Source organism: Alosa pseudoharengus, unplaced genomic scaffold (genome assembly GCF_046254945.1).
Source record: "Alosa pseudoharengus isolate Yale_2024_CS ecotype anadromous, Long Island Sound unplaced genomic scaffold, YU_APseudo_1.1 YU_APseudo_1.1_scf_11, whole genome shotgun sequence".
Classification (NCBI taxonomy): Eukaryota; Metazoa; Chordata; class Actinopteri; order Clupeiformes; family Clupeidae; genus Alosa; species Alosa pseudoharengus.
In genome coordinates, this window is record NW_027468576.1 from 25,565,136 (window position 1) to 25,587,285 (window position 22,150).

Sequence of the window (22,150 nt, forward strand, 5' to 3'; positions counted from 1 at the left end):
GTCCACTCTGGCCTTGGGAATTCAGGGAACTAAAGACCCAATGTTGACCCATGCAAGGAGACTTGGTCATGCAATGTAGAATATTCACAGAATGATATTTTCAGTGGAATGTGTCCAGTCTTTGCCGTTCTTATCCCAGGTCAATGAAAATGGTCATATCTGGGGATCAGTGGTGACTGGTGAAAGACCAAAACAAATCCATGTCAAATCCAAAACCGTAAATATGTTTCTATCTCACAAGTGTTCTTTGGGCTATGTTATAAAGCTTTGATATCTGCCATATACTGTATAAGTGTCACTACTCCCCATCTTGTCCAATGACAGCATCAGTTTCCTAGTGGCCCAGTTGAAAGAGGTGCATGCTGGGTCTCATGTTACACTGTGCCAGGGCACTGGCATGTGTGCTGGGGTGTCTGAAGCCTGTTTAAAGAGATGCATTCATTTACCAATGCTAAGTTGTGTGTACTGTAAAACTCCTTGTTCTTACAGTTTAATAAGAGATAGGTTTTGTTCACACATGTTTATTACTGGCAGTCAGGAGTCAAGACCTAAGACATTTAGATACACAATATTGTCAGACAACTGCAGCTCAGCATGACAGTTGTAACTATCGGAAACATAGCATCACAACTACATAATTACATTGTGAGTTAGCAACTAGCTTTTGTGAAATGTACTGTAGGCCTACCCCTGGTCATCACCAGCTGAGAGGAGTGACAGTGGTCACATCAGGGCTGGAAAAATGTTATGAACAACAATGTTCCATTCATACACCCTGGGGAAAGCCTGAGAGTATTAGGCTACTTACTAAAGGACATTACTGTAGGCTACATAGTGGAAGGACAACACTTGAAAACAGGTTTACTGACCACACAAAGATATTCTAATGTTAAAGATTAGAATTTACAAACCACTGGAGAACAGCTGCACTTAGTAAGTAGATTATTTGACCGGAAGACTGTAGGAAGACTATGACAATAACGATGCCATTTGCAGGCATGTGAGGCCATGCACTCTGAATTATTCCTTATACTACCCATTCAGTGATATTTTAGGTTATCAGTCTCTCCACACAGGCCCGTGTGAAAAATATCTGGGCCACTGCCTGTTAAGAAGGGACAAACATATCCCGGCTGTTGATAGGCCTATGGCCCCGCCAATGGCTCCTTGAGTTGTTTGTGGATGCTTGTATATTTTGAAAAGCATGGTCCGTCACATGCGGTTTTATTTTATGTATTTATATATCAAATATTAAATACAACACCTACTGTTTCATTCTGTCCTTTCCTTGATTGCATCAATTAAGAATAACCCAAATGTAGGCTATGCTATATTGAAATAACAATATCCAAAGAGATATCTGTGTCCTTGTTGCACCCATGTCGTTTTAGTTTACTTAGGAAATTATAAAGCAACTTGCGAAACTGCAACATGTCAGTTTGAATCATGTCTATTAAAGACGCTAAAAGAAGGAGTCGGAAAGACCATGCGTATGTGCTGGAACAGCTGAGGCTATCGAAGGCCCGCCTGGAATGCGGTAACCGGCGAGAGGAACAGCACATTTATGGATACTGCCTACCGCTACGTAACTTCACCCATTCGACTTTGCGTCCCCGTAGAGGGAGCCGGACACGACCGTCTCCACACATTTGGGAATTTTGATTTGTGGTTGGCATTTTCTCCGTCAATACAACCTGAGATTTCTATGACAGAAAGAAGTGGAATATTACTCTGAAGGAGGTAATTTAATTTCAAATGTTTTTTTTTCGTGTGACAATGTATCATGATAAAAATGCACCTGCTTCACCTGTTACCGTTAATTTCCACATCAAGGAACAGTGAAGGCCTACTTGGCTTAAGTAAATAACAACTAGGTCTATTAATAAATGCAAAAATGACAAGTGATCGAATTAAATAGGCTACTAATTAATCACAGTAAAATGGGCAGGGCAGGCAATAGCCTATGTGTAGGCTTTGCCATGTAGCCTAAATTACTTTTGGCAACATTGGGGCTTTAGTATTCTTCCTTTTAACAGCATTCTCAGGTAACTAGAAGAGGTTTTGTTATGTATTGGACAAAAATCAGATGTCCCATTCCAAGAACATATTTCTGAGAAACTTTGTTCATTTCTTTTATTTATTGATTGTAGTCATCTGAATAGTTTAAGAAAGTATATAACTATAATTTCTTGTAAATCTCCTCCATATTCATGTCAGGTGAATAATGTTTGCCATAAATAGGTAGTATTTTGACCGGGCCTATATTAGGTGTAGGTTATCCATGATTCATATGGCAGTTAGGCTAATGTAGGCCAAACACTGATTTGTGCTTTTATGCCATATTGTTCTGATGAACACATTTGTGTACATTTGCGACAGTGATATAGTTTGTTGTTAAAATGATTGTGATATGTTAATGTGAAATAGATCAACACAAAGACATATTTAACACTAAATAAAAAAAATTACATTCAAATTCAGCAGTGCAAATTAGGCCTTTTGGATTTGGGCTACTTTGTCTTTTGTTTCAGGTATCTGAAACAGTGCAAGTCATTTAGGCAATGAAATGGCAGTGAGGCAGCGATCCAACTTCCATTAGTTTCAGCATTTGTAGTGGTTTTGCAAGATGTTCTGGAACCTTCTAGAACAAGACCACCAAAACAGTAAAAGGGGGGTAATCTCAACTGTCTTTTGTTCATTCCTAGAGTATTATCAGTGTCAACAGAAATAGATCAGTGACTGTCTCCTGGTCCTAGAGGTGGTGCCATGCCATGCAATACAAATGGCATTGTGTGAATCATCTATTGTTGGTGCCATGTGTAAGCATTCCAGGTTAGGAAAAAAAATAATCATTGTAAATCAGGTGATAAGAATTAACTAATTCAACAATGGGATTGAAGCAGTAAGTTGTTACTACGCAACTGTTAATGACACCATATTTATAAAGTAGCGCTGTCTCCTTTTATGCTATGCCCTTGGGTTTAGCTAGAAGAAAGTACTTTAAGCACAGCAAGTGTTGGGAACATGATACAGCTCAATGACGTTAAGTTCATCAGGGGCGAAAAGGTTTATAGCTCAAACCCAGCAACCAAGCATTTTGACATCCCCCAATACTACTACAGCTGCACAATTCAATTAATTTGGGAGTTTCACTGTAAAGGTGGTCCCTATGAGAAATAAAGCAGTACAGTAACCAAACAGTAGAGTAAATATGTCTTTACAACTCTGAGACTGGCACTGCAGACCGTTAGCCCTGGCAGCAAGAATCTCCTGGCACTTTTGTGAGGAGTCTGTTGACCGACATGTGGTGCTGACCCCCTCTCTGTCCCGCCACGTATCTCTGATCCAAAATAGCCCAGGTCACATGTCCTGAAACACAGAAGTGGGTTATAATTAGGGTCTGGACATTGTAGTGGCTCAGCATACTAGGGCAGCCGCCTCAATCTCTCTCAGCAATGGCTCCCACAGAGTAGGCCAAGAGGCCGCCATCTTGTTTCAAAGACACAACAACAGGGTAAAATTAACAAATTAAGGACTAGCCTATATATTTAGATTAAAAGATTTCACTATTCAAAAAACGGTTAAATGATTTTGAAGTTTTGTTGTTGAGGTTTTTGATGAAGGATATAGTTCTTAGCATACATTTTATTTTCAGGGTTAAAGGTTCTCTGAGTACGGTAGGGTAATGTCACTTTTGTTGATGTTTCAAGCAAAACAGAGAGCTAGCTCGCCCCTCCCTCCCGTGCAATTGAAGCTGGCGTGAACGCACATCTCGTCAGTGATTGGCTGGAACAGTTTGCTATGTTTCATGGTCCAGGCTGGACCAGGCTGTTTTTGTTGCCGTTTTTAAAGCCTGGGCTGTCCACAAAGACCTCGTTTTTTTACAGTGTTTTCAGGGGACAGGCAGCTAGCGGATCGTGATGAGATGTTTGCTGTATGTGACAAAAATGTTTTAGTTTAGAAACCGGGTAACATGACTTAAACTTGATGTAATGAAATTCAATGTCTTTTTTTCTTCTGAGCTGGGGTATACATATACAATATCCTCCCCTCTTGAATCCAAAGTTATATTCTTTTTAAGGCTTGGAGATTTGAATATTATTAAACATTACTTTGACATGCAGACTCATGTGCATCTATACGTTCTGTCCAAACAGCCTCCAGTACAAGGAATTTGAAAGTGGGCTGCGTCACTGAGTGTGAAGGAGAGCAACCATGGCTGAAGTGGCGAGCATGAGCAACCTGGAAACCATGGAGACTGTTGATAGCATGAATGACACAGAGGAGGTTCACACTGAGGAAGAGGAGGTTCACACTGAGGAAGAGGAGGTTCACACTGAGGAAGAGGAAGAAGAAGAAGAAAAAATCACAGAGGGGGTCCAAAGCTCAAATGACAACGCAACGACAGCAGATGAGGCCAAGGAGGATAAGAGTGCAATGGAAGAGGAAAAGGCTGACACAGTCAAAAGTGAGGATGCACAGGCTATGCAGGATGTAAAGATGGATGCAGAGAGTGTGAGTGAGGATGTTAACATGAAGGATGTACAAAGCAGTGCTGATACTGAAAAGGTAAACAATGTGGCCAGTATGAATGGTGATGCCAAGGAGCCTGAGACACAAACTATGAATGGAGTTGAGAGCATGGATGAGGACAAAAAGAAAACTGACAGTCAAGCAGACGCTAAGACTGAAACCAAACGGACCAGGAGCAGGAAAGGAGCCAGAGGGGAAGGGAGAGCTCAGAGGGACGCCAGCATGACAGACATAAAGAACATTGCCGATGTCGTATGTGAGGAAGATGATGATGTAAATGAGGTGCAGGTAAAACAAGAGGTACGGCACCACATGCCTTGTGTCAGTGAGTTACAAAGCTCAAAATATGAACATCCAGATCCATATCCAGAAGTCAAATAGTCAAATATCAGAATAGTCATCTTATGCGTGGTTATGATTCTTCTAGTGTTTTTCTCAGTTGCATTTATCTAATCTCTGTGTCTCTTCCATGTAAGTGACTCTATCTCTCTCTCTCTCTCTCTCTCCCTCTCTCTCTCTCTCACACACACACACACGCACACACTCACATTAAAGAAACTCTTCAAAGCCGCTAAGCCAGTGCAGAGGAGCTACGTGCCAAAGATTGGAAAAGGAGACGTAAAGAACAAGTTTGAGGCCATGCAGAAGGCCAGGGAGGAGCGCAGCCGGGCAAGGAACCAGGATGAGCAGGCTAAGAGGAAGGAGCAGTACATCAAGGAGAGAGAGTGGAACCGCCGCAAACAGGAGGTCAGCATTCACATCACCTCACATTGGCCAGCCTGACTGACGTTGTCTTAGCAGACATGGCTATTCATACCCCTGTTTGATTTCTGTACATTGAAAGTGGCAATTGATCTATTCATTTTGTATATTTATACATATATTTACATTTATATTGATATAGGCTATGATATGATTATTTATGTATGATGGATTCATACCTAAAATTGATGATTTAGTAAGACTTTACTTCTTTATTAAGAGTACAGTTGTCATATAATTGTTGTCTTTTGCATAATGATTGCCGCTCATCAACCGGATGTCCACTCTGTCTTGTCTTGCCTGTCTGCATGCCTGTTGATCCCTTACCATGTCACAGGAGATATACCCAATCAGCAGTTTCCTTCAAGGTCATGTGATGCCTCCCTTATGGGGATTAGGCGGTCGGGCTTGCTGGTACCAGCATGGCTCCTGAGCTAGCAACTGTGCAAAGGCAGATGATCCCAGATAAACCGTAACCTCTCGGCGCTCTCACCATCTGATCTGTTGCAGATAAAAGAGCTCTTGGCGTCCAGCGATGAGGAGGACGTGAAGCCGGCAAAAACGGAGAAATCGTACGTTCCCAAGATCACAGGTAGGGTTGACCCCGGAGATTTGACCTAGAGTGGAGTAGGAGTTCTGGACAGGGCAGTAAAACGTAGCAGCCTCTTCAAAAAAAAAGTCAAAAGCGACTTACAGGAGGGTGGCCATGTGCTTCTGCAGGCAGCGTGAAGGGAAAGTTTGCTGAGATGGAGAAACAGAGGCAAGAGGAGGAGAGGAAGAGGACAGAGGAGGAGAGGAAGAAACGCGTTGCACAGGAAACCCTGGAAAAGGCAAAGATCCAGAAAGAGCTGGCCAAGAAGGCCGAGGAGGTAAGATGGCAAAAGTTGAAGGGCAGTATGTGTGCGTGTGTGTGTTTGTTTGTCTGTGTGTGTATGTTTGTCTCTCTTTCTCTGTGTGTGTGTGTGTGTGTGTGTGTGTGTGTGTGTGTGTGTGTGTGTGTGTGTGTGTGTGTGTGTGGTAGTGAAGGGCAGTGGCAGTACAGATTCAGCATGCAAAGGTCAATGATCTGCCCCCCGTGGGGTGAATCTTGTTCCATGAATCAGTAATGATTCAGGTAATCCGCAGCAAACACCCTGATGAGTTATTTTAAGTAACAGTTGAAAGCTCTACCGTATGTGTAGGCTGAGCCTAAATCCTGCACTGGAGTAGAATGGCAGAAGACAAGTGTGTGGCGTCACTGATCTAGGCACTTAGATCTCCCATGAATCAGTTTGGGTAGGGATGTATTCTGGATCCCTAAAATTGTTAGTTGACTTTTTCTACATTTCAGATCATATACAGTATGCTGAATACGATACTCTAACACCAGTACAATAGGTCAGAAGGCAGAGTAAGTTAGATCTGGCGTCTATTTGGCCTGTTCAGTATTCAGCTCATTCACCTCAGCAAAGCCTCCCACTATCTCCATCTCTACAGTCACAGTCCAAAAAAGAAACATGACGCTGAATGTGCCATTAGTGAACAGGAAACCATCATCTATTAATATAGATCACTGGAGCCCTGGGGTTAAATGCACTCAATCCCCATCAACAATGCATTTAATCTTGTAATTTTATTTGCACAGGAGGACATGCGGGGTGCAGTAGATTTTGTAAGGTGTTAACTCTGGCCACTGACACACATTAAAGAGCCAGAGCCAAAACAGAGGAAGTTGGCAAGCGTGTCCAACGTCTACGTGAGAGACTGGAAAGTGTTTCCCACACTGCAGTCTGGCGAAACTGGCCACAGTCCCTCCGCACTTTCGGACAGAATTAGAACTCCCTATCTCACACTGACCCAGTGCAAATGGTGGCCAGAGAGGCCAAAGGAATGTCCTCCTTAGATACTGAGTGATCTTATCTAGAAATGCGTTTGTGTGTGTGTGTGTGTGTGTGTGTGTGTGTGTGTGTGTAACAGAGAAACCGTAGTGTATACTGTTGTTGTTGTTGTTGTTGTGATTGTGTGTCTGTCTACTGTTATAGTGAGCTTGTAGATTTGGTGATGAGTGTGTGTGTGTGTGTGTGTGTGTGTGTGTGTGTGAGTGAGTGAGTGAGTGAGAGTGTGTGTGTGTGTGTGTGTGTGTGTGTGTCTGTGTCTGTTTGAAGAGGAGAGAATGAGAGAGGAGAAAGAACGCTTCGCAATTCCTCCTAGAATGACACAATGCTGTGGCTGTCATAAGACACACTCTACTTTACAGGAAGGAGACGATACCATCCTGGTGCGAGTGGTCCCAGCCAAGCCATTCAAACCTCCAGGTAAGATTAAGATGAACTTCGAGGACATGGAGAAGAGCCGTGAGGAGGAGGAGAAGAAGAAGGCCGAGGAGGAGAAGAAGAAGAGATATGACGAGAACAGGCGCTCCTTCCGCGAAGTTAAGCGCCGCTCCATGGCCCCACAGGTGCACAAACAGATCCCATAAAAGCCTTTTCTTCCCTACAATGTGTTAGGGAGAAGATAATCAACATTTTACAGACGTTTCAGAGTATTGTATCAGAAAGTAACATTTCTGCTGTCAGCCGATAAATAGGCTACTATTCATTAGTTTACGATATATAGTATCCTAACAAGCACCTTTGTTTGGGTGTCTGTTCTCTCAGGGCTAAGCTACACAAGGCATGTAACTGAAACGATCCGTTCCCGTTGCGTCTGCTGCAAAAATTAGCTTCCACTTTTTGTCATACCCAAGAGTGCAGCTAATGTTCGACCGTGTCTCCATAATTCTGTTCTCTCTCTCCCACAGAATGAGGAGGATATGCAGCCCAGAGAGAGGGAGCAGGTGTGTCCTGGCAAGCTGAAGATGACGTTTGAGGAGCTGGAGAAGGAGCGGCAGGAGCAGCAGAGGAGGCAGGCTGAGGAGGAGGCCAAGCGGCGCCTGCTGGAGGAGAAGAAAGCCTTTGAGGAGGCCAAGTCCCAAATGGTAATGAACACAGAAACAATAAGGGCTGTACAATGTGGGGAAAATATCAAATTTTTTCTGACAGATATTCCAATTGTGATTTTATTTGCGATATAATTTTTGAGGCAAGATTCAGTTAATTATTTTAAATTTCGCTTTAAGTTGGGCCACTTCTGAAAGGTGAGCATGTAAGCACAGTTCTTCTGTTAACTGAGCTTCACTGTGTGTCACACAAGGAGGATGACATGAATATTAAAATAGATGAGACAAGATTAACCATAGGAACAGAGTTATGAACGGCACAATTAATTTCTGCCATTGCGATTAGGAAATTGCACTGGTCCAAATTGTGTTTTCAATAAAAAATAAATGGATTAATTGTGCAGCCCTAGAAATTAACAGACGGCTGGACATGATGGATTGATATAAAACTACATGCCAAAAGAACTGGCACAAGAACTCAATGCAATGTTTTTTCTAACTTGTCACATACAATTAATATGATATATGATATCTTGCATGTATTTTATATAATTCCTTGTTATAGTTACATTGTTGTTTTGTTCAGGGGGATGATGAGGAAAGCATGCAAGATGACCACGGAGACAAGGAGGAGTTCAGGCCAGGCAAGCTGAGGCTGAGCTTTGAGGAGCTGGAGAGGCAAAGAGTGGAGGAGGAACGCAAGCGGGCGGAGAAGGAGGCCAAGAGACGGATGGAGGAGGAGAGGAGAGCTTTCGCCGAGGCCAGGAAGAGCATGGTCTGTATTGCATTATCCTTCAAAGATATTGTTTTGTACTGACTTATTTTTTATATACTACACTGTGTATCATAGCTATGTCACTACAAAGGTACTGTACGCGATTTTTAAGACATTTCTAACCCGTAACACTATTCGTCACATTTAGCAAATATCCCCTCAGAATCTGCTAGCTGTCCAATCTGTGTACAAAAAAAAAAACGGTCATACACAGCCACAGCATCGTAACAAAACTGTTCAGTCAATCATCGAAAGGCGTCGACGGGAGTCTTGGGGAAGGGGAGTTTGGGGAGGGGAGGGGTGAGATCACTCTCTGGTATCAACAAATGTGATGTCATCCAGAATAGCTTACAGTATTTTTAATGACTTTAATAACATATGCAGTGTAGTGCCTGTTAAGTTTTTTGAGTATTACCGCACATTTCTGACTGACTGTCTTTTTTTTCATAGCTCCTAGATGAGGACGACGACGTCTTGCTGGCCATGATCAATGCTGAGGGTGCCAAACCGGGGAAGCTGGGCATCAGCTTCGAGGAGCTGGAGAGACAGAGGAGGGAGGAGGAGCAGAAGAGAAAGGAGGAGGAGGCCAAGCGCCGCTTGGAGGACGAGAAGAGGCTCTTTGCCGAGGCTCGCAAGAGCATGGTAGGGTGGGGGGGGGGGGGGGGGGGAACGATAGCAAAGAAAGACAAAAAAAAAAAAAAAAAAATTGGCGTGTGTCCCGTAACGTGTCAGCATGAATCAGACCTGCCACCTGTCCAACACTAATTTCTAACAAACAGGAAAATAGACTGCAATACCAGCGCATGTCTCCATCTCATTTTGCTTCCCTGTCAGTTGAGGCTGCGTTTAATGTGTCAATTTATGCGATGCTTAATTAAAACTAACACAGTTGAATTAACTCAATAACAACGTAACTGGCAAGTGTCTTGCAAAACATTGCATGCAGTCTTGCTTATTATTCTGATATCATCTGAGCACAGATCAAAAACAGATCAATACCCCTGAGCTAACAGTTTGTTCACCCTGAGTTCCACAGTTCCTAATAAAGTTCTAATGAAGTCTGACTTCAACTATCAACACAACAAGCCAGAGTTTTTTTTATTTTAACTCTAATGTGCTCAAATGGTATACGTTCAACGCTTCTCTGTTCTGCAAATTATGTTTTTAAGAGCCCAGGAGGGGATCAGGAAAGGTCAATGACTTCATATGGAGATGGAGAAGTAAGACACTTTCCATTTCACATTCGAATTGACTGCTGTTCCTATGTCATTAAGGCTATACTCTTGAACTCAGAGTAGGATGTTCTTACAAAACCTTGGCCAGTTGTAAGACATCTTCAAGAGAGTCCCTTGTTTTGTTATCCAAAGCTCCAAAGAGTGCATGCATGTTAGCCTGACGTAGCCAGACTCAATTCTATTTAGAATTTGAGTCTGATACTACACCATTGGGACGTGATTATGTGGCGTTTCAAGCGGGGAATATAGCCTATACCGTGCATCCTGTAGGGAGAACAGCCAAAACATCCTTCCTCTTGGGAAATGCCTTAATCACTGTTTTCTGTTCGTTTTTTAAAGTTATTGCGCTGTCAATATATTGCACAACAGATGTGATAGCAACATCTTAACGTAGCTTCTCAAGCGACTAGGGTTGTAACGGTACACAAAAATCACGATTCAGTGTGTAGCCTACTTCGGTTTTTAAATCACAGTTTGGTAAAAAATAAAAAAAATGGTACAGTAAGCCTGTAGGTACTGCTAGCCTAAAATTCACTGACATTATTTTTGATGCACAGTGGTATTAGTCAAATAGTTTTTGTTAAATAAAACTAAAAGTTGTCAAATGTTTTTTGATCTTAACTGACTAAACTGACATATGGTCCACTAATTATTGTTTGTGTGGGAACTTGAATTAGAAACATGGTCCGCAAGCAAAAAAGACTACTGTTGAAGACCACATTTGGTACATTCAGTAGGCCTATACATGTACTGAACCTAGCTTGCTGTAGGCTACCTAAATGGTTTGCTATGAATATGTGTACCTTTACACCCCTTCTAGCGACAGCCTTTTTTGCAAACAAAATCATATATCCATCATCGTATAAAGCCCGCCCAGACGATTTGATTGGTCGCCCAGTTTTCATACTGGCAAAGAGGCTTCTCAGGTCCAGACCGAATTTCCCGACCTCAAATTTTGTGGCCGGGTTAAATTCGGGCTGGCTTCCAGGCTACATGCATGTATGAATATACTGTCAAATGTATAGATGTTGTATATGTATGTCTTGTTGCGCTTAGAGCCAAGCTTGCTACGCCATCACCAGCCATATTCATTACATGCAGAAATCACCAGACTTTCAGACTAATACATAATGCATAGCTATAAGATCTGTAGTGTAGATCTGTAGCCAAGACTATGGGGTTATGCAGTGGCTGGCTGTTTGTCTCAACAGGTAGAGGACGATGAGGAGGGTCTGGTGAAGACAACATCTCAGGAAGCCCTGCACCCTGGGAAACTGGAGATCAACTTCGAGGAGATGCTGAAGATGAAAGAGGAGGCCGGGAGGAAACGCAAGGAGGAGGAGAGGCGGAAGAAAAGGGAGATGGAGAAGAAGGAGTTTGAACAGCTCCGACAAGAGATGGAGGAGGTCTGTTAGCTCTGACAGTGCCCTAACATTCAGATATAACAACTATTTCCACACTTTTAGTTTAGTATTCTTACTGTAGTGCTCAACGAGGAACATTGATGGTGACAATGGACAGTAATTAATGGTTTTAGAAGTCGTAATTTTATGTTATTATAGCATTTTATAAAATGACATACATGGGGTAGATAGTACTTTAACCATTCTTAATGACTTATTGGATTTCTTGAAGGATGAGGTGAACGAAAGCTCGGAGACGGTGAGTGCTGAGTATGCAGAGCTCACAAAGCTGAAGCGAACTGGTTCCATTCAAGCCAAGAACCTGAAGTCCAAGTTTGAGAAGATCAAGCAGCTGACTGACGAGGAGATCCAGAAGAAAATTGAGGAGGAGAGAGCGAGAAGGAAAGCCATTGACCTTGAAATCAAAGAGAGGGAAGCGGAACGATTCCAGGAGGTACTGCAAGAGCATGCTTTCTCACTCGTCTCCAATAGGAATTAACGTCTGTCTTTTTCAGAGATGAGTTGAGTGCCCGCTTTCCTGGTCCATGCCTGAGACTATTTCTATCTAAATAAACTCAATATTCATTATCACAAGCCTTGCTCTATGGCCATAATGAAAACTGGACCCTTGTATCCTTTGAAGCATTTGTCATAACAGAATTTAAGTTGAGGGGTTTTGTCTGCATAGGATGAAGAGGAAAACAGACATGACGCTACAAAAGAGATGGACGCGCCATTTAAGCAGAAGGTGGACATGCGTGCACGCTTTGAGCAAATGGCCAAGGCCCGCGAGGAAGAGGAGAGGAGGAGGATTGAGGAGCAGAAGTTGCAGAGGATGCAGTTTGAACAGCAGGAGATTGATGCGGCTCTCCAAAAAGTAAATCGCAAGAGGATGCCACTGTGCAAGAGCTAAGACTGACACTGAGTTTTGACCTGTTGCATGGACAGTGCCACATGCATGAGTGGTGTTTGGCGGCGTGATACTTCCATTTTAAAAAAAGAATGTGTTTTTTCTGGTAAGATTTGTGATGTGTTTTGTGGCAGACAAAGGACGATGAGGAAGAGGAAGAGGGAAGCATCATCAACGGCTCAGCAGCCTACGATGATGAAGAGGACCACGCCAGGTCCGGGGCCCCGTGGTTCAAAAAGCCCCTGAAAAACCAGTCAGTGGTGGACGCCGAGCCCGTCCGGTTCACAGTGAAGATCACAGGCGAGCCCAAACCCGAGGTCACCTGGTGGTTCGAGGGAGAAATGCTCCCGGACAGCGAGGACTACCAGTACATTGAGCGCGGGGAGACATACTGCCTCTACCTGCCGGAAACCTTCCCTGAGGACGAGGGAGAGTACATGTGCAAAGCCGTCAACAGCCGAGGCACAGCCGCCAGCACATGCATCCTCACAGTGGAAAGTAAGAGTGCTCCCCCCACTAAGCTCTTGCTTTCAAGTGCTCCCCCCACTAACTTCACTGCACGCTGGCATGATCTCCCCTTCAACATTTGCTGACTAACCCAGAGTGGACTGCATGCACCTCTTCCTCATCTATGTTTATTATTATCTTCATCATTATTGCCAACAGCATGGTCGTCAGCATCTTAATCATCCTCAAGCTTCTTTGGATAACAGCCTTCTCTTTTTCTTTTCTAGCGGAGGACTACTGATTCACCCCTTCTGTGGAACTTTCCCCTTGGTTTTTTTCTGTTTTTTTTTTTTGTAAATCTTGATCTTCATTTCTCATGGTAGGGCCAAACAATAGAGAGGAGGCAGCAGCATTACATTATTATGTCATATTTTCTTTCTTTCTTTCTCTTACCATTCCTCCAAAGGAGAACATAAACTGCTATCAGTGCAAAAATGTTGTTTACATATAACTGTACACAAACCTGCACTTACTCAAAGTAATTATGCTCAAATCTGAAAGAAATCTGTGCCAAAACTCAAGTTTTGCTCCCATGTGTGGTTGCTATCATGAACTGTGCACAAATTATACTGTTTTTAAAACTCTTACATGAAACTTTTGCAGGGTTTGGTCCGAGACCCTCATTATACTGATGATTTCCAACAGTAACAAATAAGATAAAATTATCTAAAATGATATTCCTTCTTATGATTTGATGTTTCTTTTTTAAGCTCAAAATGAGTATCAAAAGTGTAGTTTTGCATACCAATTAGAATTTCTGTTTAGAATCTTTTACTTTTACATTTTGTGATTTAAGTATCTGATTTATGTTCATTATGACTGAATGTAAGTTTTCATATCTCCAAAAGTTTTTCATGTACCGAATGTTGACTCTAGCAGAATTGACATTAAGGCACTGTAATAGCACTAGCCTATAACAGTAGTTACAAATAAGGCTTTGGTTAGACAGAATATTTGTGATAAATGAAAATTATAATAAAGAAAAAAACTTAAAATAGCAATCTGGTGACACCGGTGTCTTTTTCATAGTTAACGTAACATAATTTGGTTCAAGCATGAGTTACAATAAATCACCAAGTTGTCCATATCAGGGTTTGTTGGATGATGTCTTCTATTAAGATGAGGCTTGGCTCAGAGGTTGGCAACCTTAACTCTCAAAAGAGCCATTTTTTGACCAGAAATAAAAAAAAGAAATCTGTCTGGGGCCACACAAATATGTGAGCCCATGGAATCCAGGGAGGCCTCAGCATATTGGTCTGAATTAGCTGCACACCATCACCTACACCTATTTGAAAATATGTTTTTCTTTTACTAGGCCTACTGTTTGTTTTTTGTAGGCTAGCCTGCAGCCACATTACCGTAGTGAAGACCCTGTCAGTGCACAAATGAAATAAAGAAATGTTAAAGAATGGCTTTACTTATCTGAATGAATGTTACAACTGCCCCTGTGGACCAAGTACACCTGCCATAGACAGCAAAAGATAGGGACCGGCACTCTCCCGTACTCCGTCTCTTTTTCACTAGGTGGCTCTGTTGCTCGGCTCTTGCGGCTCTGGCGTGTACATTTTGACACGTGGTTCTGAACACAGAGGTAACCATAGAGACAGCGCGATACTGGCTAGCTAACTTGCGGCTAACAAATAGCTAGCTAGATGAGGAGTGGGTTTTTCTTTTACTGTCTATGGTTTGTTGTCGTCTGGGTCTGACCGGGTCTGGTGTTGACTTCGCCGATTCATATCTGCAGTGTAATTTGGTGTTTGCCAGAGCTATCAAAATGAGTGCAATACACAAAGGGTTTCCGAATTTGAGCTACCTATGGTGACGTTATTATGATCCGTGTTGGTCCCAGCTTTTCCAGTAACGACGTTAACGTTATGGGGAGAAGAAAAATGGTGGAGGAAGTATCTGCATCACTCGTCAGAGAATATCTCAGCCGAAAAGTAAGTTGAAAGCAAACTGGTAACGTGAGGTGAAAGACGTAATTCTTAGTTTCTGGAAATGGTACTTCTGACAGATGTAGCTAATATGGCAAATAAGCCTGGGTCATGTAATGTATGGACAGGCCCAGCCATCGAGTGACTGACTGCTCTGCTCTTCCAAAAAGAAGAAAGGGCTGAAGTTAGTTTGTTAGCATTGAGATATTCATGTAACTGCTACATGGCCCTCATCTAATTGCAACAATGTACATACATGGAAACAGTTTTGCCACACACTGTCCAAACACCAATCTTTCACAGGGACTGAAAAAGACTATTGCTTGTATGGACGAGGAATTACCTCGGTCAAGTTCCAGCATAAGCAGTAGGGAAGATCTGCGCCGACTTCTCTGTCTTGATAATCTTTACAAGAAAAACAAGGTAAGAATAAGAAGTAGGTATTCTGCCAACTTTAAGCAATAATCACTACACTAGGTTAAATACATCATAGAGCTATTGAGCCATTTTGGCTATGTTTTGTTACCCCGAGCGATTAATGAAAAATGGCCTCCATATGCATCACTATAGATTACATTTCCCTAACTTTTAGTTACAGGAGTTTCCATTTAAAACACTTTTGGAACTCATTGTGTGGTACCGAACTGAAGAGAGCGGAGGCACCAAGAGAAAGCAGCAAAGTAATGACTCTCAGCCACCTAGAGCTGAGAAGAACCTGACAAATTCTGTTGGCAGCTCTGTCATGATGCCTAAGGAGGCCAGTGGAACAGATGACAGCATAACAGGCTTTATTCAGCAGAAATCAAATGTGTCAAGGTATACACATGGCTTTTTGATACATTCTACTGTATTCTACTTTCAGTAGCCTAGAATGATGATTTCAATTGACATGGAAATTCAACACACAAGTAACATAGCCTATATCATTTACAGGTTGTCTAAAAGTGAAACTATCAGTTCACCTCCCATAGGGCTGACATCTTACTCAAAGGGTGCAAAATCTCCAGTCAACACTAATTCCAGTCTCACTAAGGGTGCATCAGACAGACTATCTTTGTCTAGCACTTCAGAGACTTCTAGCTCCTCCGTTGGGATAGACCAGTCTACAGAAAAGCGGAGCTTGGTCAGTGAGAGCCTTAGGAGCAGAAGCACACGGATTCAGAGGGGTATGATGGCAGGACCAGTAGCCAACTCTCCTCTGGTAAGCATTTGTCTCAGCCTGCAAGACAGCTGACACATTTTACTTTGTGTGTTTCCGTAGCTCTGCGTCAGAATGACCCCCCTCCCACTTCCCCCTTCTCTCTTTCCCATCAGGATGGTAGTAAAAAACGTGTAACACGCAAGTCGGCAGGTCCCTCTCCTCTCTCAGCAAAGGATGGAGAAGTGAAGGAGTACAACACCTGGTTAAGCAGCATGACTCATAGTGCCACGTCTGACAGCGTTTTTCCAGAGAAGGGTATCCCAGCACCCGCAGCCTACTGGGAGAGGGTCGAGGACTTGCCGTCCGAGGGCCATTCGCCAGCAAGGGCCTGTGGTGAATTTGAGAAAGTCCACTGGGACAAGCCTCAGTCTGACATGTAGGCTTAATATCTATTTACTTAAAATTTTCTGAGAGAAATATTCCTCTATTGTAGGGGCTAAATGTATGTCTTTTGTGTATTTCTAAATGTAAAGGGACAATTTTATGCAATCGCTTGCTTTCAAGATTAATACTCAGCTATCGTGCTGAGAATTCTTATTCACTTTCAGTTTGAGCATACTTTCAGTGATCCTGAAATTCTTACTAGAAATTTTTTTTTTTAGACCCAAACGGGAAGTGAGTCCAATGGCTAGTGAAGTTCATATGATGACGCTTGGTAAGTTGGTGTTCAGTCTTTAGCAGATAAGCAGCTGTACTGTTTTGTTGGTTTTCGTAAATTATGAATTCAAATACAGAGTATACACTGATGAATCAGAGTGCGAGAACAGAGCAAAGATCATAATAATCATTTAGTTATTTTTTTGTAATAATCTGAACATTTAAAAAATCTATATTATGTCCTCTTACCATGAAATTCAACTGTTGTGTTTGAAGGACAGGACGTTTTGTTTTTCATTGCACATAAAGTTTGCTTTTGAATTCTATATCTGAGAGTGATGTGTCTTTTCCTCTTCAGATGATATAGATGATAACGAGGAGGAGTTGTGCGGTCTCGCTAGACCGACTCTCAATCATTGTCTGCCTCAACACACTTTTGACTCGCATCCAATAGATCTTCCCACTGCCACTGTAAGAGTCCTTGGCCAGGAACTTCAGAGGGTGTTTTTGGTTGCTTTTCACATTTTTGGGTGATATATTTACTCGTTTTTTATATTTACTCGTTACTCATAATTTCTTGCAGGCCTTGAAAGAGCTCCTCCTTGGTTCCCCTGTCAGTTGCTTTGGTGAAGAATGGAAATGTCAGAGTTTCGTTTTTTCGGATAAACCCAGTTTAAGATATGGGATTATACAGAAAAAGGTGTGGCTTGAATTTAGGCTCGTATCCAGGAGAGAATGTTACAGTGTGCAATCTTCCATCATCATTACTACTCATTAAAACTAAGACGGTTGTCTGAATGTCAGTCATAATGTTTGAAACGGTGTTTAATTCATACTGTATGACAGCAAGTCTTGATAGCTAAGTGTCAAAAAGTTGTAATGTTACAATTTGCATTTCAATGAGTAATGTACTGACACTGGTTTGTTATTCTCCATAACAACAACAACAAAAATATGTATACACCTGTGTGTGTTCTGCAGGGAGGTCCTTGTGGAGTGCTGGCCTCTGTACAAGCTTGCGTTCTGCAGAAACTTCTGTTTGAGGACACAGAATGTGACTCACCATTTCGGTAAGTCATGCCATCACAGAACCCTCCTCTACAGACACAGTAGGACAGAAAGAAAGTGTCACTAAAAAGATAATGACCTGCTTTCGTCTTTATTTGAAATTCTCTGCAGGCAGTTGCAGCCATCACAATCAAAACGGACTCGCTGCCTCGCATTGGCTATCGCTGACATCCTCTGGAGAGCCGGAGACAGAAGAAAAGCTATTGTGGCGATGTAAGATTGTTGGCAATAGACAACAGTTTGCATGTGAGCATGAAGGAAATTAAATTATGAGTAGGATTACATTTGGTCCCCCAGCAAAGTCATTGTGACTATATGCTTGATCATTGCAGAAACTCAAAAAGAAGTCATTTCACTCCAGTGAGACACTACAGATCAGATGGTGTTCTGGAGATGGTGAGGCATTTAGACCTAACAAGCGTTCATTGGAAACATTTACAAATGTAATTTTATTGAAAATGGAGGCAATACATATTGTAGATGTGTCTCTATTTTGTGTAATGTCTCCATGTGTAATATTGCAGATTACCTGCAATACGGTTAACAGTTTGGAAGAGCTCAGATCATTTTTGGAGCAGCATATATTCCAGGTAAACCATGTTAAGACTCTTGATTACATGTTGTCTCTCTTTTGACATCTCACTCAGTTTCTTTTATAAATGTGTTCTGCGGTGTACTAGCATTGCTGGTATAGATGTTTCACACCTCTGATCAGCTCTTGTGATGTGATTGGTTGTAGTTTGAGTGCGGTCCCTTTGGGTGTATTCTACTCACTGTCTCTGCCATCCTCTCCAGATCGATTGAAGGGTAAGTAAGTAATGTTGGAGCACTTTGGCAGACAGATAGTTCTAAACAGACAATGTTGAAGATCCAAAGTGCTCTGTGCATTCCCTTCTCTGTTGGTTTTCATTAAAGGCGCCTGCTAATTCAAGGAATGTAGTTTGGGGAAGAAATGTCTATGCAAGAGAATTAGCTTTTGACAAATGGCATAGCTCTGCTCTTCTATGCTGTCTCCACAGTTGTAGTTCCAGAAAGTTGCGGTAGTTGCATTTTTAAAACGTGATGTAATCGCGTGCTACTCAAGTTCAAATGGGTTTGTCACAGTGTGCCAGTAGTAGGCATTCTTGAAGTGCACCATGTACATTTATTTGTTCTTTGTCTGCCTTCCTTCTCAGACTGCGCAGTGACATGGATGTGCCCACAACCACTCTGATAGGAGCCCACGGCTACTGCACACAGGTTTGTGACATGCTGAGGTTTCCACTGAAATGCAACATGTGGAGAGCTGCCAATGCTGACACACATCCAGCCCCGATCAGACTCAGGCTCTGATGATCCCGTGCAGAGAGGACTGACGATCTGAGAGGGAGCTGTGAACACAGTTAACGCAGTTAATGACAAAGGCTCCTTGTTTGTTCCAGGAGCTGGTTAATCTCCTGCTGTGCGGCAGGGCTGTCTCGAATGTCTTCAACGGTGAGATGACACTGGAGTCAGGGAATGGCATGTTCACCTTGCTGAAGGGAGTCTCCGCCCGCAGTGATATCGGATTGCTCTCCTTGTTTGAACATTACAATATCTGTAAGGTACGGTCATTTAAGACATTTATTTCAGGTCATACTGATAGAGGGATGATTGTTCATAGCTCATCTCTGAGCTATGGGGTAAATGAGACTTCTAGCTCCTCCGTTGGGATAGACCAGTCTACAGAAAAGCGGAGCTTGGTCAGTGAGAGCCTTAGGAGCAGAAGCACACGGATTCAGAGAGGTATGATGGCAGGGCCAGTAGCCAACTCTCCTCTGGTAGTCAATGTCCCCAATGCCCCCCGAGCGCCGCTGTTGTTGCAGGCAGCTCACTGCGCCGGGATTAGTGTGTGCTTCACCTCACTGTGTATTCACTGTGTGCTGAGTGTGTTTCACTAATTCACGGAATGTGATAAATGATATATGTAAATGCATTGACTGGATCCCCGGTCAAAGACTCTTGGAATACCATGGCGTCGTACTAAAGCGCCACCTTGTGGTTTGTAAGGAATCTGTCATTGTAGTGTAGTTAGACACTCACCAATAGTTACTGCATTGTAATAGCAATGTATGTTGCTAGACCACATTAGATATATGCAGATGTATATAATGAACAAAAATACATTTTAAAATGCTTTTTAAATTCTAAAGGTTGGGGATTACCTGAAGCATCCCAGACATCCAATCTGGGTTGTATGCAGTGAGAGCCATTTCAGTGTGCTCTTCGCCTTGAACAAGAACCTGACGTCTGACCTGGTGGAGAAGATGACCTTTGACCTCTACTACTATGATGGCTTGGCCAACCAGCAAGAGCAGATATGCTTGACCGTCTGTAAGTCCATCTGGCTCACCTGTCCATTCCAGTTCAGTTTCCCTTTGTCCTTAATTTTTAGTTCACAGGGAATCTAACTACATTTTCTGCTAACTGACGGTTTTCACTGTATACAGTTCCCTGAGCATGTTGAATTACCAAAGAAAGGTTGTGTTTTTGAAAGGAAGGCTGTGCAATTCCAATTGTGAACTTTGTCAGTTTTTTTTTGTTGTTTTTGTAAAGTTTGGCTCAAGTCCTTCTCATATTCTGGCAGCTTTCACTGACAGATACTGTATGCATGGAAGAAAATCAATTATGTGAATGTGACAGCGCCAGACTTAATTCAGGGCAAATAAATATAAAATTCAATTGTTGAACTGTAAAATCCCACCAATTATAACAAAAGACTACCTGCCTGCCAATCCTCTCACATAACAAGTGAGGGCTTTGGTGAGAGCAATGATGGGGTATTTGTTTAGCTGTTGAATTTCTTAACGGCTTAGTGTACCTCCATCAAACTTTCTGAATGTACCTGAAACATATAATATGTCATATAGTATGACACTCACCTGGTCTCTGTCCCTAGGTACTCGATTATCATGGTACTCAGTTACCTGGTACTCAGTTTGTGATCATGGCAGTAATTCATACCTATTTACTACCGCTTATCCTTCCTGCCGTCAGCAACAGGCACTTCAAAGATGACTGCCGGTGGTGACTGCGTGGACAGTGATCTTATTCCTCCTCTGGAGCACTGCATAAGGACCAGGTGAGGAAACTGACCCCAGACCACACCAAACTACAGGCACTTGCCAGAGCTGCTTTAAGACGAACAAGCATTTTGAAGAATTTGTAATATTATTTTTCTGGGAAAGCCACAGAAGTTGTTTATAAGCAAAAGAGCTGCTAAGCAGGGTGCTTTGAAACGAAGCAGCATTCTGCCTGAGGATTTATTGCTTTGCGGAACACTCATAACTAATAGGAAAATAATTATAGACCCATATCCACATCAGTTCACTGGCCCTTTTATAAGCAATCCTTTAGCAGCATGCAAATCATTTTATTTTATTTTGCTTTTCATTTTATTAATCATGTCTCTTTCTTAATCCGTAGATGGAAGAATGCAGTGGTCGACTGGAATGATACAGAGCCTATACTTTGATGTGACATTTATACACATCCAAACAGACAATTTAACATGGTTCGTTCCACAAGTTCACAGCTCATCCACATGATGTATAGCTTACAGTATTTACTGTGCATATGACTAACTGCATGTGTAATGAACATCTTAACTTGTCATTCGTATGAATGGGGCGAATCCTCAAAGAGCTATCCAATTCATCCTTTTAAAAAAAAAACATCTAGAGTATAGAAGCACAGGACACATATATAGACCATATATATAAACGTATCCTTCTCCTCTCTAAGAATTCCTCTTTTTTTAACATGTCCTTTTCCTAACATGATTACACCAGATCACCTTAACATTAACATTTACGATGTGCAGGAAAACTAAGCCTTTTATGTGCCTATGCCTAAATGAACATAACATGTACTGTATTATCATTTTTGTTTCTTTTTTAAAAAATAACAATTTATCTGGTCAATTAGACCTTTTCAATGTATTTTTCTCCATTGTCTTATGACATTGTTAACATTCATTATGCTTAGGTAATGTTTGTCCTTGATGTGCCTATACATGAGTGTATGTATGACATTATTTATTGGAGTACCATAAGCCTTTCAAAGGAATTGTTTTCCAAACAGTAAACATAAAAAAAGGTCTATTGTGTCTGCGAGGTTCTGTACAGTATCAGGGTTGTTGTGGGGCCGATTCCGATGTGAAATTATTGACCTTTAGGGATGTCCAGGATGAGGGCAAACCTCTTATTGATCATTGCTCTCTTCTGCTCTGTTTGTAGATGCAATAGTATCTCCTATAAGTGGGTAGAACCACGGGGCAAGGTGAAGTAG

General features: G+C 42.1%; 2 protein-coding genes across 6 annotated transcripts; both read left to right on the plus strand.

The window, feature by feature from the left end:
* Positions 1–1,590: 1,590 nt before the first annotated feature.
* Positions 1,591–14,307, plus strand: nexn (nexilin (F actin binding protein)). 4 transcript variants are annotated; one of them, XM_076278577.1, is made up of 15 exons: positions 1,591–1,740; positions 4,158–4,833; positions 5,089–5,280; positions 5,806–5,887; positions 6,016–6,164; positions 7,514–7,732; positions 8,075–8,251; positions 8,799–8,987; positions 9,438–9,629; positions 10,157–10,207; positions 11,434–11,628; positions 11,858–12,079; positions 12,314–12,502; positions 12,670–13,033; positions 13,270–14,307. In XM_076278577.1, exons 2-15 carry the CDS (start codon positions 4,216–4,218, stop codon positions 13,281–13,283), a joined length of 2,853 nt encoding a protein of 950 aa, XP_076134692.1. In that variant the 5' UTR covers positions 1,591–1,740; positions 4,158–4,215; the 3' UTR covers positions 13,284–14,307. The 4 variants fall into 4 exon arrangements, with proteins under 4 accessions (XP_076134692.1, XP_076134693.1, XP_076134694.1 ...); XM_076278578.1 differs by having other exon boundaries at positions 7,532–7,732; XM_076278579.1 differs by lacking the exon at positions 10,157–10,207.
* Positions 14,308–14,685: 378 nt separating this feature from the next.
* mindy4 (MINDY lysine 48 deubiquitinase 4) lies at positions 14,686–21,961 on the plus strand. Of its 2 annotated transcripts, none has more exons than XM_076277590.1 (18): positions 14,686–14,982; positions 15,280–15,399; positions 15,569–15,792; positions 15,910–16,177; positions 16,291–16,553; positions 16,780–16,832; positions 17,133–17,245; positions 17,358–17,474; positions 17,756–17,844; positions 17,954–18,055; positions 18,175–18,238; positions 18,367–18,432; positions 18,582–18,649; positions 19,018–19,081; positions 19,264–19,425; positions 20,014–20,194; positions 20,858–20,942; positions 21,287–21,961. In XM_076277590.1, exons 1-18 carry the CDS (start codon positions 14,872–14,874, stop codon positions 21,333–21,335), a joined length of 2,199 nt encoding a protein of 732 aa, XP_076133705.1. In that variant the 5' UTR covers positions 14,686–14,871; the 3' UTR covers positions 21,336–21,961. The 2 variants fall into 2 exon arrangements, with proteins under 2 accessions (XP_076133705.1, XP_076133706.1); XM_076277591.1 differs by having other exon boundaries at positions 20,864–20,942.
* The last annotated feature ends 189 nt before the right edge of the window (positions 21,962–22,150 follow it).

Bases quoted from the DNA above. Each gene is read 5' to 3' on its own strand.
- mindy4 (XM_076277590.1), top strand. From the start codon at position 14,872: ATGATCCGTGTTGGTCCCAGCTTTTCCAGTAACGACGTTAACGTTATG. The intron at 17,845-17,953 runs GTAAGTCATGCC...AATTCTCTGCAG, and splicing joins GAATGTGACTCACCATTTCG to GCAGTTGCAGCCATCACAAT. The intron at 20,943-21,286 runs GTGAGGAAACTG...CTTAATCCGTAG, and splicing joins GAGCACTGCATAAGGACCAG to ATGGAAGAATGCAGTGGTCG.
- nexn (XM_076278577.1), top strand. From the start codon at position 4,216: ATGGCTGAAGTGGCGAGCATGAGCAACCTGGAAACCATGGAGACTGTT. The intron at 12,080-12,313 runs GTACTGCAAGAG...TTGTCTGCATAG, and splicing joins AAGCGGAACGATTCCAGGAG to GATGAAGAGGAAAACAGACA. The intron at 12,503-12,669 runs GTAAATCGCAAG...GTTTTGTGGCAG, and splicing joins TTGATGCGGCTCTCCAAAAA to ACAAAGGACGATGAGGAAGA.